The sequence below is a fragment of the Panthera uncia genome, chromosome D4 (assembly GCF_023721935.1).
Source record: "Panthera uncia isolate 11264 chromosome D4, Puncia_PCG_1.0, whole genome shotgun sequence".
Taxonomy (NCBI): Eukaryota; Metazoa; Chordata; class Mammalia; order Carnivora; family Felidae; genus Panthera; species Panthera uncia.
The window spans coordinates 83,419,532-83,434,630 of record NC_064807.1 but is presented as its reverse complement, the minus strand read 5'-3'; the positions used below and the strand labels follow the sequence as shown (position 1 = coordinate 83,434,630).

The 15,099-nt window shown below is 48.0% G+C and overlaps 2 protein-coding genes across 10 annotated transcripts in view; one reads left to right on the top strand and one right to left on the bottom strand.

Annotated features, from left to right (window-relative positions):
• RPL12 (ribosomal protein L12) overlaps window positions 1-15,099 on the top strand; it is a 534,927-nt gene that overhangs the window by 342,632 nt on the left and 177,196 nt on the right. The gene's annotated exons all lie outside the window — the stretch shown is intronic.
• The window catches only part of RALGPS1 (Ral GEF with PH domain and SH3 binding motif 1), a 271,670-nt gene that overhangs the window by 150,868 nt on the left and 105,703 nt on the right, over window positions 1-15,099 (bottom strand). For all 8 annotated transcript variants that reach the window (XM_049637854.1, XM_049637835.1, XM_049637824.1 and 5 more), the window contains one exon: window positions 12,488-12,580. In XM_049637854.1, coding sequence (XP_049493811.1) covers window positions 12,488-12,580 — 93 coding nt within the window. The remainder of the gene's footprint in view (window positions 1-12,487; window positions 12,581-15,099) is intronic.

Sequence of the window (15,099 nt, the reverse complement as noted above, 5' to 3'; positions counted from 1 at the left end):
TGTTAAGTAAATAGAGACCAAGAACCCAGACAAATAATAAATAATGGGCAAGGGAAGTGTTAAGGAAAGCTCTGCGTAGAGAGGAGCATTTGAAATGAACATTTAAGGAGGAGAAATCACTACAGAACAATATATACCCAGATGAGAACAGATCCTTTAGTTGTGAACTGCCCCACTGTAAAGTTGAGCTGATTCCTTACTCCCCTGGCCAGAAGGTCATTTCTTTACTAATGCAACCTAGAACCTCACTGAGTGCTTTGCAATCACCCATGTCCATCGAGCAGTCAAACAAATCCCTGTTATCCTCACACACTGCAGCTGAGCCGTGCTGGCATGCAATGCTCACACCACTGGTTCTCTGGACCCAGCTGGGGAACTGCCCACATCCCCTGCCACGTCCAGTCTACCCGCCTAGCCTGTCAAGTGCCTCTATGCAAGATACAGACTGTCATCTGTGCCTTGAGCAATGGATATGACCATGCCAATATGAGGTTAGAGGCCTGGGAGATGTGCCTAAAAATCACCCTGCACACTCACCTCAAACCAACAACTGGGGTTCTTTAGCAGAGTGAGACAACCAAAGGCAGCCACGTTTGCATGCTCCCGAAATTTAAAACCAGGCTCCTCCAGGTCACACTTCCCTCTGTTAACCTTGTCTCTATACACATACTTCCCATCTACACCCTCACTGCCCCCCCCCCCCACATACACATACTCACATACACATTCAGAAGGGCTGGATCTGGTTAACTTCACTCATCTGCTCCACTCTGTGCCTACATAGTAAATTCAAGATGGCATCAGACTTCCGAAGAGTATTGTACAGGATTCCAGAAGACTCCAAACATCTATTTCCCATGCATGTATTTGAAAACTACTCGAGAACTTCCTCTAGCAAAATAAAGGAATAAACCAAGTACAAGAAGATAATGGGATACAAGAAACAGCGGATCCCATCCAGGAGCAGTAAACGGAGGTTCTGGGATGACAGATGGTCAGCTAAGCCTTAAGAATGACTGGTCCGCATTATCTCAGCCCTGGAAGAGAGGTCTCCAGAGAAGAAGAAGGCTCGACAGAAAACTGGACAGGATAGCATGTTTGTTTGGGGAGGAGAAAGATCTATTTATTACACATAAAAAAAATTAAAATAAATAAAATAATTTTAAGATTTTGTATATTATATAAAAGTCTGGTGATATATTATATGTTTGTTATATATAATAAAATAATCTAAAAATTATATTTTACATATATATGTGTATATATGCGCATATATACACATGTATGTAGTTGAATCTCAAACAGTGCAGGAGTTAGGGAACTGACCACCCACATGGTCAAAAATCCACGTATAGGGGCACCTGGATGGCTCCATCGGTAAAGTGTCCGACTTCGGCTCAGGTCATGATCTCACAATCCATGAGTTCGAGCCCTGCGTCGGTCTCTGTGCTGACAGCTCAGAGCCCGGAGCCTGCTTCGGATTCTGTGGCTCCCTCTCTCTCCCTCTCTCTCTCTCTCAAAAATAAATAAAACATTAAAAGAAATTTAAAAAAAACCCACATATAACTTTGACTCCCCCAAAACTTAACTACTCATATCCTATTGCTGACCGACAACATAGTTAATTAACACATATTTTGTATATGTATTATATACTGTATTCCTACTATAAAGTAAGCTAGAGAAAGGAAAATGTTGTTAAGAAAATCATGAAGAAAATACATAAAAAACATCGTACTGGATTTATTGAAACAAAAATCTGTGTATAAGTGGACACGCGCAGTTCAAACCCATGTTGTTTAAGAGTCCACTGTATTATATAAAATTATGGTAAAATATGCATAATAATAGTTTATATATATGTATAGGTGTATGTGTCTAGTAAATATACTAGCTATCTACCAGATATTATACATGTTATATAACTTTAAATAGTCACTATTATATATATTACAATACATATTCTGTACTATAATACTATACCATAATTATATAACACTAAATACTGTATTATTATAGCATTGTACATATTATCTGGAAGATAGATGGTAGTTAGAGTAAGAATTTTTTTTTAAGGGAATTAGAAATGCCAGGGAAACAAAAAGGTATTCCAGGAAGGCCATGTTATTCATAATTTACTACTTGAATATACAAAGAACTGTATTTACACATTCTTAATAACTAAAACACTCAATACTCCTTTAACAAAAGAAATTTAACTATAGTAACATGAGTGTTTTTGAAGAAAGAGAGAAGGTGGTTCAATAAAACTAAACCAATATCCATCATACAAAGAAGTCACCGTTATGTAAAGTGAATGGATCAAGAAACTGTAGCAAAAGTACATTGGTGGAAGTGTGACAGAAACTACCAGAAGAAACCACTCAATAACCAGAAGTGATTGCCTCTGGGGGATGAATCAAGTATGGAAGGAGCAATGAGTCCTAGTTGTTTCACTAAGCCTTTTGCAACTTAGTGATTTTTTAAAATTAATTTGTGTTTAATATGCTGAGAAAATTCTTTTAAGGCTTGAATTTTTTAAATATAGGGTTTATTTAAAAAATAACAGCATTTACTCATGTATGTTTTAAACTTTTATTACAACTAGAGTATAAACTAAAAACCTCATACGGACTGAGGGTCCTTGAGATTTCAGACTTTATGGCAAGCCTCAGGAAGAAACCATTAAAAAAAACATACAAGAAAATAAGGTACTTGCCTGCCTGAATCAAACATATCCTGAAAGCATTCGTGCTCAGGAAAAGGGATAAGGAAATAAGAGTTCACTAAATACAACAGGCAACTTCACTTCTAGAAAAACTGAGAAGTCGTGAGCCACCCTCAGATTTCTCCCACGATATTTATAATGCTTGGGATTCACTGCGCAATTACACGTGTCTCACTCAGCAAACAGTGAGTCCCATGAAGGCAGCAGCCACGCTGGTTGTGTTCACGCCACCATTCCCATACCATCTGGTATGGCTGCGAACACAGAAAGCATGTTGCCTATGGATCTGTTGAATAAGAGAATGGAAAAACTAACGATGATAACTTAAAAATCCAAATCCTTGGAAAAATTTGAAAACTCCCATAACTCTTGGGTCAAAGAAAAAAAAAAGAAAAGCCAGGATTATGGACTATTAACAAACCACAAACAGTGAGAAACACCATATGTTAAGCTATGTGATGAGGCCAAAACTGTACTGAGAGGAAAATGCATGGTTTTAAATTCTTCAAATTATGCAAGTGACAATATAAATGAATTAAACACTCAACTCAAGAAGCTATGTAAATGGGGCGGGGGGAGTAAGGGAAATTGATTCACAGATAAAATTAGGAATTGATAGGTTACAAAACAAAACTAAATACCAGACCTATAGAAATGATAACTAAACCCAGGTAAACCCTCTACAAATAGGGAAAAATGAGAGAATATACAACATTAGGATTGAGAAAGGGTCTGTGACCATAGATGCAAACTATACTAAAATTACAAGGTAAAAATCAAGTCCCTGAATTTAATATTAAATAAAGTGTCAGCTGCATGGGATAAATGGGACTCATAAGCTACAGGGTCAAAAGCCAGGAAGACCACAAATCTTGGTCAAATACCTGAAGAAATAGATTGCTTTGGGAAATCTCCCTTATCACACCCTGGGAACCTATATGTGGCACTTGTATTTGACTAATGAAGAAAACCTCCCTCTTCTGGTAAATTGTTCAAATCTGGAAGCTGTCTCCGTGAAGGGAAAAAGAAAAAGTCCCTCCAAATCCTCTTTATGAGGACACTGGTATCTTGTTCCCTTGCCTTGAGAAAATACCATTTCTTGATACGTGGAAATGTTTTCCAACAGAATAACATTTCTTGATACGTGGAAATGCTTTTCAACAAAGAGTCTGTTGCTCCAAATATGTTCAAACTGGCTCAGAGTTCTACTTCGATTCCAGTGTCTACTGCTGGTATGGAAAGAATTTTTAGTGCCGTGGACAATCTATGGACCGATGGATTGAACAGACTGAGTATGGAATGAGTAAGGAGTGAAACGAGGACACTCAGAAGAAGTAATTTTTACCTCTTTCGATACAAACTATCAGTTTCTGAAAAATAAGCTCCAAAGTCACGTGTCTAATGTAGGCTATTAGCAATGGAGATGCATACGTAACGTAAGGGAAAACTTGTGACTCTGGAATTTAGGACGTGCCTGGGCTAGCTGTCTGTCCCCGATTTGTCTTTGACTAAGGCCACTGAAAACTCTGTAAAGATAGAAATTAACTTGTGGAAAACATAGTCATGCCAACAATTCCTGTCCATAGAAAGACAAATTAGGTCTTGAGAAATGTCACTGATTATCACCCTGGGAATACGAATTTTGTATCCATTTAAAAATTATTTGGGGGCGCCTGGGCGGCTCAGTCAGTTAAGCATCCAACTCCTGATTTTGGCTCAGGTCATCATCTCATGTTTGTGGGGTCAAGCCCCATGTCAGGCTCTATGCTGACAGCACAGAGCCTGCTTGGGATTCTCTCTCCCTGTCTCTCTCTCTCTCCCCCTCCCCTGCTCACGCGTGGTCATTCTCCTTCTCTCTCAAAAATAAATAAAATAAACTTTAAAAAATTACTTTGGTGTTCCTTAACCTAACTATGAAAGTGTAGTACTCCGGATTCTCTTTTGATAATATCTTACTGGTTGCACTATCTTGCTGGTTCTGTCACCAATTAATGAGTTAAATAAAATCTTTGGCAAGTATTCATTTTCTATCTATGTGAGTCAAGAGTTTATCTCTTAAAAAATTAGCCTTTCACGGTTTACATGCACAGTTACATGCACAGTTTACATGCACAAATATATATATACATACACCACATGCATACATACATAATGTATAATCATAGAGGACAATTTTTATCATGTGTCTCCAATAATTTTGCTAATATTTTTTAATTCTGCTCATGGCAACACCAGGCAGACCTTCCCACAAAGCCCCAAGAGTAGAGCCAGAAGGTCGAGATTGGTCCCCGAATGGAAGTTTGCCAAGGGCCCATCCAGGCTGCAGAGCTGCTGTGGGTGGGTGAGGAGTCAGGCATTGAACGTGCACCCCCTTTGTCCAACCTGGTGGAGTAATGAAAAAGCCTAGCTAAAACGGGAAGGGCCAGAGACTCTATGAGAGGGCTCTACAGAGAAACAAACTCCAACATGCAAAGGAGGAACTTCAGGAAGAGGCAGTCTTAGAAGTGGATCTCTAAGAATTTCAACCAGTAGAGACAGGGCTGGAGAGGTTCCAGAGGCCAAAAAAAAAAAAAAAAAAAAAAAAAAAGCATGAACAGTGGCCTGGGGGTAGAAAACACACAGGGATGCTCAAGGGAGCAGTAGTTTGGCAAAAACGTGTCAAGTGGTCAAGTGTTGCTTTGGACAAGACTGGAAAGGTCTCCTATGTCTACCGCAGCATTATTCACAAAAGCCAAAATATGGGAGCAACCTAGAAGTACATCAACAGATAAATGGATAAGGAGGATGAGGTATTTACATACAAAGGAATATCACGCGGGAACATGGATGGACCTACAGGGTGTTATACCAAGTGAAATAAATCAGACTGAGAAAGACAAATACCGTATTATTTTACTCAGAAACCAAGTGAATAAACAAAGAAACAAAAAGCTGAATCCAACCTGTAAATACAGAGAACAAATGAATGGTTGCCAGAGGGGCAGGGGTGGGGGGATGGGCAAAAGAGGCGAAGAGGAGTAGGAGATACAGGCTTCCAGTTATGGAATGAATAAGTCACAGGAATAAAAGGCACAGCATGAGGAATATAGTCAATGATACTGTAACAGCATTGTACAGTGACAGATGGTCACATAATACAAACTTGTTGCAACACTATGGTGTACCACCTGAAACTAATGTAACATTTTGTGTCAACTATACTCAAATAAAAAAAATCAGTAACAATTTTAAAAAGATTGGAAAGGTAGTAGAGAGATGGCAGCTTGCCATTTGGCAAAGTATGTTTTTGACGTTTGGATGTGGTATCCGTTTGGACCCCATGGACACACGACACTACTCTTCTGATACTTCACCTCAACTTGCAAACAGGGGACCAGTCACAAGCAGCTAAGCATGAACGGCCAATACTAATCAAAGGGGAAAGAATGAGTTGACTGTGGCTGCATACGAACAGGAAATTCCTCTGGCCAACTCTTGCGTCTCTTCCTCACGTGACTGGGGGCACGGAGTCACGATGTTGCTGGCGGGAGATGCTCCACTGGCCACCGCTGAAAGGTTTATGGTTTGTTTTCTGAGGTCAGGAAGTAGGTGTGAAGTAGGTATGAAACCTTTTGGTATCTGCTGTCGTTGCCAAAATGTCTCTACCATGTCCCCTGCGCTCTGGAATATGCTCACCACCTGTGAGCGTTCTTCAAGCACCACACTCCCAAACGTGAGTTTCCCCCTAAAATACCTGTCAAGATATCCCAATCCTCTCATCCCTGCCATGCATCTCCCCTCACTCTCAGGGCTTGCTGGAGTCCAGGGTCAGGAATCCAAACGATGGTTAAAAATTGCCTAACATGGGGCGCACCTGGGTGGCTCAGTCGGTTAAGCACTGACTTTGGCTCAGGTCATGGTCTCACAGTTCATGAGTTCGAGCCCCACATCGGGCTCTCTGCTGTCAGCACAGAGCCTGCTTTGGATCCTCTGTCCTCCCCTCTCTCTGCCCCTCCCCTACTTGTGCTCTCGCGTGCTCTCTCTCAAAAATAAAACATTAAGAAAACTGGCTGACAAAGTATGCGTTCTTATAAAACTGGGGGTAGTGAGTGAATGTCCAAACGACCGATTAAAAAGAACGGCATCAAAACGGTTATATCAGAACTTCCCGCTTTGGAGGAGTGCTGGGTGCAGAGCCCCCAACCAAGGGGTGGGGGAGTGCTAAAAACGGGCTGTCATCAGGAAAGCGAAGACACTGGTGATGTTTTGGGGCAATCACTCCAGCAGCGGTGTGAGCGGCCAGAGACACCGGAAGCAAGGAGGGCAGCCCAAAGATGGTGGTGATCTCAGGCCAGAGATAACGAGGACTGGCTCATTCGAGAACAGTCAAAATGAGTAAGTAACAACAACCACAACCAAACAGTTTTTCATCTATGTCTCATTGAATCCTTACCACAGAGGCAGGTCCAAGCCTCAGCCTGGGGATCCGGTTCAGGAGTCTATACTCAATCTGCACGGGACACTGCCCCTCACGTCTTGGCCCGGGGTCCCCACACCAGTGCAGGTCATGTGTCCTCGGACCCCAGAGCTGCCTGGGGTACAGGCTGGGGCGACAGTTTCCCAGAGGTGACCTTTTTCACTCGTGCTTTCTCGGTGCTCCCCCAGGCCGAACAGAGATTTTCTGATGGGTGACACTCGAGGGTTCTCGGACTCCTACAGGTAGCTGAGTTCCAGCCCCCCGCGTGCACGGGGCCTGCAAGCTGGCCTCTGCTCCCAGGCACACGTGAGCTACCCTGGCGCCAGCTGCGAGGCCTACACACGGCAGTTTCCCTTCGCCGCGCTCGCTGTGCTGACTCGGAGAGCATGCTTTATCTCCAGCACATGGTGACTTCCCTTTCTTGGCTTCTAGTTCAGCTTTGCATCTTGGGTTTTAATTTGGTTGTATTTTATCCAGCATTTATTTGTGTTTGTGTGTTTGGAGCGGGCGATCGGGAGGGCGGGGCTGATCCCCGTCAGCTCAGTCTACCATACTGCCTCGAAGTCCAAAACACAATCTGCTAAGAGAGTCTTCTGGCACTCCCTATCACTCCCGGAAACCAAAGTTTGATTTCAGACACGCCAAGTGTGAGCTGTGAAAGGAACATGAGAGCAGAGGGCTGCATGGAGCAGGCGTGGGAACACAGGGCTAGGGCCGCAGAAGGAGGCTGCGCCTGAGTAGAGGAGACCGCCTGCACTGAGCACAGAAGTGACGGTGGTGTCCTCCGTGCCCTGAGATCCCAAGGGACAGAGAGTTGATGGGAGGGCGGGAATCAGAGCTGGAGCCTCACAGAACACTTCCACCCAGAGGGTGAGAGGAACAAAAGCGGTCAGGGAGGAGCCAGCCGTCAGAAATGGAAGAAGAGGCCTCAGCCGGTGGAAGGAGATTTTTCAAGAAGGGGGTGACGAAACAGCCGAAGTTGTGGCAACGTAAGGAAGGTGAGGGTGAAAATGTCAGCACGGTTCATGACTGGGACCTTCTGGGAAGCAATGCAGGCACGGCTCTGAGGAAGGACAGAGGAACGAGTGATCGGAGGCGCAAACCTTGGTTTCCTCTGCCCTCCATCTCCTCACCCCCTCACCCATCTTGCCAAGGCTCAGGGAAGCGTAAAACAGGCAGCCTATGCTTATGGCCATCTTCTTAACAACATCAGGGTGGGGGGTGTCCCTGGGGCACGACATCAGACAGAGGCAGAAGAGAAGCCTCCAAACCCCGAAATATGTGAATGCCATACATGTGCCTCCTCAGGACATCTGCAAAGTGGCTGTTCTCCAAACTGCAGAGCTTGATGACCCTGTGCCTCCCCCCACAGGTGTCTGGAGTGAGAGCCCCACTCCCCGGAGGTTCCCTTCCCGGGTCCCCATCCTGCAGACCAGGCCGCCTGGCCCACTGGCGATCGTTTCCCCCTGTTGCTGGAGCTGAGTCAAACTGCCTGGATCGATTCAGTAGGAAAGAGCAAATCACGACAGGAACGTGCAGAGAGTCAGCAGAGCGTGTGTGTGCGAGTGTGTGTGTGTGTGTGTGTGTGTGTGTGTGTGTGTGGGTGTGTGTGTGATGTGTAGCACATGACTATAATTACCGTAGAGAGTGACTCACCCAAACTCCAGGAACTCCATACCCCCAGGTCACTCGTCAATAAGTCGGTCTCCTCCCGGGACCACTCTGACCAGAGAAAAGGGTTCACCATCGTCCCTACTGCTCAGGCCCCAAACCTAGAAATCATTTTCATTCCTCTCCTTTCCTCCTCTCCGACATCCCATCCCACGAACCTGCCAGGTCTGCCTTCAGAGCACCTCCCCCATCGGTCTCCTCCTCCCCTGTCTGCTGCTGCCTCCCCACCCCGACCAACATCACCTCACTCCTGGATGCTGCCTGCACCTCCTGAGCAGGCCCCGTTTCCCATCGTGGTCCCTGCACGTCCACCCAGCTTGTTTCCACAAAGTAGCAACGGTAATTTAAAAAATAAAAAAAACGAAGAGCAGCTGTAAACCAGACCGTGTCCGGCTCCTGTTTAAAACCCTTCCCCGCACTTGGACGAGAACCTGACTCCTGTCCCGGGCTCTAAGCCCTTCCCGATGGGCCCCTCCACAGCATCTTGCCTCTATCTCCTCCCGGCCCACAGTGCCCCTACCATGCTGACTCTGAGCTTCCTGATGGCACCAAGTTTCTTCCCACTGAGGGTCTTTGCACCGGCTGTGCCCTCATGCCGGCCCGGCCACCCCCTAGTGTCACTCGGGTGGTGACGTAGCGCACTCTTCCTTCTCAGAGAGGCCTGCCCTGAAGCCCCGCGTTCCCGCCGCCCCCGTCACCCTCTCTCCCACCCTCCTGCTTTGCTCTCCTGTGTCACTCTCACACCAGCTGACAGTACTCCACACACCCAGCAAACATTCATCCGTCTCTTCTAATACCAGCGAGACGGGGCTTGTGTTCACCCTCCTCAACAATGTGTCTGTCTCCTCTGAACAACACAAGAGCCCACGAAGGCAGAGCCCTTGCCCAGAGCCTCAGGGTCCGGCATGGAGAAAGCATTTGATAAATGTTTGATTTGCAGAATGAGTAAGAGCCGCAGGGTAGTGCGTACTCGGGAAATCAGAATTGACCATTGCTTAGGTCGCATGGCCTTGAGGCGGCCAGTGTTCCAAAGAGGCCCCAGTGCTGGGATGAATCAGACCCTGTCTGTGTTTTCCAGGCCAACAGAAGGTGACTCCCTCCCCATTTGCGCAGCAGCAGCATTTATTAGCGCCTGCTGTGTGGGAGCCTGTGCTCAGTGTCAGTCTCTGATCCATCCCAATTCCCTCAGCTACCGGCACCCCGCAGCCAGCCACGGACGGGTCAACAGGCTGCCCTGCCCTACAGCTAACAACCACCTGGCCCTCACTGGAGGTCATCCATGGTGCAACCAAGGGGCACACCCATAAGTCCCTTCCGGCCAGGGTTCTCATTTATCCAGGGTTTCGTGCCACCCCAGGGAGCTGGTCACACCCTGTCCCTGAGGGCCCGTGTGCCAGCCTCACCTCCCAAGAAACACGTGTGCCAATTTCTCCATGCCCTGTGCCCAGCCTGATTCCGATATCACGTTCCATCACTGACAAGCCACCCAGCACACTGGCCAAGAACGCGGACTATGCGGCCCAGCAGGGCGTCATACCAGCTCTGGTCCTCGCCAGTTCTGCGATCTTGGTCAGGCCACCACACCTCTTGGCACCTCAGTTTCTTTCTCTGAATAAATGGAGGCCATAAAAGCACTGACCTTCTTGTGCTGCTGTGGCGGTGGCTCCTGTGCTCCTGCCCTGCTCGGTGGGCCCGTGGGGTCTCCCCAGTACCGCGTCAAGGGAAAAGTGGGGAGAGGGGAAACAACTCCTTTTTGGCAATATTTCTGCAGCTAATCTCATTACCAGAATTAACAGCAAGTGGAGGCTAAGACTCAGCACATTGAACAAAAGCAGGACACACAACACGGGGACACTCAGCTGGGCCCCGGAGACCCAAGGAAAATCCGACCTTGTCGTGTGAAAGAAGGCAGCTGAAAGGCAGAGGCAGACTGTAGATAAAACCACAGAGCAGACATGCTACGTGCTTGTGACGGCAGGTGTGGAAACAGAATCAGGAAGAAATGCAGCCACCGATTCCACTGCGCTGCGGTGATGTGGCCGAAGGGGAAAGAGGATGAATGTGGCCCCCTGCATTTCCCAAACACTCCGTGCCAACCACTGGGCTGGGACCAACAGGGCAGGTGGGCGAGAGGTGGCCTGCAAGGCTCCCCTACTGGCCTCACCAACTACACAGCTCATGGGGGTCACTGGGATCACAATTGCACAGCCAGTAAGGTCTGTGCACCCCGAGCTCCGTAATTCATCTCTCTGAGTCCGCACATAGCTCCCAGCAGCCCGACAACCAACAACAGCATCTAAATAATGGAAAATTCATTTGAAAAAGAATCTCTAGGCAACTTTTGAAAAAAGCCTCATGGCTCAGATGGACTCGGGGACTCACAGGGCTGGCAACAACGGGAGAGACCAACGGCTTCCAAGCTTGCTCTCAATCTCCCAAGCCATTGCTCAACTGAAATTCACCCAGAAGCCCAGTACATAAAACTGATGTGAACAGAGCGGCTCTGGCAGAAACAGTGCCAAGGTGTCTGCTTGGCACCCTCCTCCTCTCCCCCAGCCCTTGGTGGCCCCCAAGGCAGCTCCACGGAACCCCTGGGACTCCACGAAGCACTGACGTCAAACCACTAATCTAGGCCAACCTCTGAGTAGATACAGGGAATTGAGTCCCACAGAAGTCATGCTCTGAACGGTGTCTCAACACAAACCCGGTGTCTGACTCCAGGCTGAGACTGCTCGCTCCGCTTTGCTAGGGTTAGGTCTATGGAAAATTGCAATTTAAAAAAACAGGGCTCATTTCTGATCACCTACAACATAATCCTTAAGTGTTTTAAAGGCCCCAGAATTAGCCAAGTATGAAACAGAGCCCAGCCCCACAGACTGGCAGAAAGAAGTTCGGAAATGAGTTGCAGAAACACAGATGACAAGTCCATATAGTTTCCTTCAGTTCCGCGGGACATAAACAGGTCTTGAAAGGCTTGGGCTGTGTGGCTGTGGGAGACCCTGGACCAGGCGGGCCAGGAGGTGAATACTAATGAGCTATGGAAATAGCAATTACTTCCCCCATGTCAGGCACTGTGCCAAGTTAAGGAGGATAAAGAGGTCTGAGATATTTTTAAAGTATTTTTACAGCAGAAAAACTTTCCTACAGACTCAATTATATAACTATCAGACTCCACCTCTGAGCTGAAATTATCCATGGCCTTCAGGAAAAAAAAAAAAAAAAATCACGTCTCCCTACATGAGGGCCTCAGGTTTCTCCAGAGAATCTCTTAGCTGTACAGCCAGCAGCCCAGGGCAGCCGTGAACCATCAGCCCAGAGACCTTCCCGAGAGCAGTTCGGAGCCTGTCACAAGAATGCCAGCCAAGTGGAGGGCAGAAGTCATGTCACCGACCCAGCCAGCACACATGAAGTCATAGGGTCCAGGAAGGTCCCCTCGAGGGCGCTTCCGGCCCCAGCCATGTTGGCGTCCTCACAACTTCCTTGTCCCGAAATGGGGCTGAAGTCCCTGAAGGACAGAAGATGCCTCTCTCGTGGGCAAAGGGCAGGCAGTCAGAGAAAGCCTTTGGAGGCTCAAGGAATGAAGAGCTTCAACCCAGTGAAATGAGAGCCAAAAATCAAAGGAATTAACTTACAGCCCAGGTTTTTGTCAGCCTGAAGATGGGTGCACTCTGTAATGCTGATACCACAGACATGAGAGAATGAAGGTTGTTGAGTTCTAGAAGTTTCTGAAAAAAGATATGGAATAGATTATTTTGCTGCTATAAACAACAGAACAAAAACACGCTCAAGTGTTACCAAATGTTGTCATATTTATGAAATTCAATTATACTTAAAAATATCTCATGTCGAAAATATAGTTCTAGGGAGTTCATAGAAACCATATGCTTTTTTTTTTTTCTTCAAACTGTCAAAAGGTGAGTCTGCATCTAAAACACAAAATTTTACAAGCTGACTAGTCTGGTTGCTGGACAGAAACATGGCTCGGGAGAAGGCTTGATAATGTCATTTATGTCCTTTTTTTAGACAAACTGGAACTGTCCCAGCAGGCTTTTGTATACTGAGGCCTCGGCTGTGCCAACAATACCCACGTGGGTCCTCTGCAACTACCTTCCACCAGGCAGGAGAGGGGCTGAGGGAAGCTGTAACGGATCTGCACGGTCCCACTCAGCTAGGGAGACGGAGCTCTGGCTTCTCGGTCACTTGACTGTGCTCCTTTGAACCAGACCCCAAGTTAGGGAGAACATTTGGATTCAATTCAGTCTCACACAAGTTCCTTACCATGGAAGACAAGAGAAGGGGACACAGCCGGGAGTAAGTACACAGAGATGTAACTGCTCCGTTCTCGGTTTCCCTCGGCGCGGAGGGAAACCTAACAGGACTGGGGCTCCGCGTCTCATCCTCGGGAGCCGGTGCAGCCTGGGCTAGTGAGCGGGTTTGAGGAAACCAAGAGATCTGGCTCCAATCCCAGCTCCCACCACTTGTGTGTCACCTGAGCCTCATACTTAACAAGGAAGGTAACCACGGCACCCACCCTACCCAGGATGGTGCATGCAACATGCCAGACCAGTGCCCGGCACCGGGGTGAGAGCTCTAGGAAGGCTGGGGAACCCGCCTGTGTGTTCCCAGAGCAGTGTGCACACCTCCTTAGCACACTGGACCATGTGGACCCTTGCTTCTACCTGTCTCTGCCATCGTATCCCTAGTACGTCGTACAGCACACAGTAGGGCCTATGGAATGAACAAATAAACGAGAAGCCCTTATGCCTAGTCCTCACGGCCCTGTCCCTACTGAGATTTCTCCCTTACCACACAAGTTAATACTTCATTTCATACATCTTGTAACAATCTCTAATTGTTCCCTGTGTGTATTAATAGGTTCTCTGAGAGAAGTGAATTTCATCCTACATATCTGAATTGCCATGCCTGTCACACAGTTTCTTTTAGAGCTGAAGGCCCTCTGGGAGATCACCTAATCCACCCCTTTCATTTTGTAGATGGGATGGCAAGGTCCAGAGGAAGGGGAGCCTAGACAAGAACACAGCCAGGGCACAAGGCCAGGATGACGAGCCACCGCTGGAAGACGGCAGAGGTTAAGGAGGGATAGTCTGGGCGCTGTCAGCTCGTTTCTTGAAAGCACCAGGTGGGCTGGAACTTCATCCGCTTTCTCCCGTGGCCCAGCGTAAGCTCACTGCCAGCAGCAAGCATCGCAAAGCCCAGCACAGTTCCAAATTCTTCAGAACACACAAGGCGTGCTAGTGTCTGCTGCCCCGGGCATACTCATAGATCGATGCCCTTGCCCTTCCCACGAGGGGTGGGACAGCCGCTCCCCTGAAAGCAGAGACAAGCCCCAGTTCACTGGCTGCAGGGCCCCGGGCATGGACGCCCACCTCCCTACACCCCTCCTACCCACTCTGGAATTGGCCTTCTAACAAAGTGAACCTCAAACGTCACCATTTCAGGAAGGTGGCTGCTGAGGTGCCTGGCTCGTGAAGGGCAATCAGTAAAGGCCAGCTGGCCCGGGGACTGGGTGGGGATGCAACACGCACACACACCCCACAGCGAACCAGACAGCACAGCAGTGCGCCGCCCAGACGTGGGTAAGCCCGGCGGTCAGGAGCTGCGTACGGCGAGGAGCTGGCAGGGCTGTGGAAGTGATGACAGTGGTCAGGGGAAGCCCATGCTGTCACTGCCTGGGCTGGCAGGCGTCAGGGAAGAGGAGGGGAAAGGCGGGGTGCAGACGTAAGCCCGGTGCTCAACAACCTGCAAGGACAGAACCTATTTGGGCAGGGGCAGAGGTGGGGGTGAGAGCCAGCAGGGTCACGGGGCCCAGGCCTTAAACTCAGGATGCGGTGGGATGAGCTCTGCTGACTAGGGACAAAACTGTGCAGGGTGTGATGGTATCACATAACCCATCACCCCCCCAGGAAGGGCTAAATCTGAAACAGAGGATGGAGGGACCCCAGAGGGAGCCCCCAGGGCCCTGCAGAATGGCCAGCTAAAGAGAATAGCTGGCTGCCATGGTAACAGGTAGCAGGCCACAGTGCGATGCGTGCACGGGGGCAGGGAGGCTGAGTGGGCACCTAGGCCCATCTTACAGCCTGGAGAGGTCAGGTCACAGCCTTCTGTTTGAACCCTGCCCAGCAGGCCCAGAGCAAAGCAGCTCCCAAAGTACTGAGGAAACACACTCTGAAACAAACAGGAAGGAAGGAAGGAAGGAAGGAAGGAAGGAAGGAAGGAAGGAAGG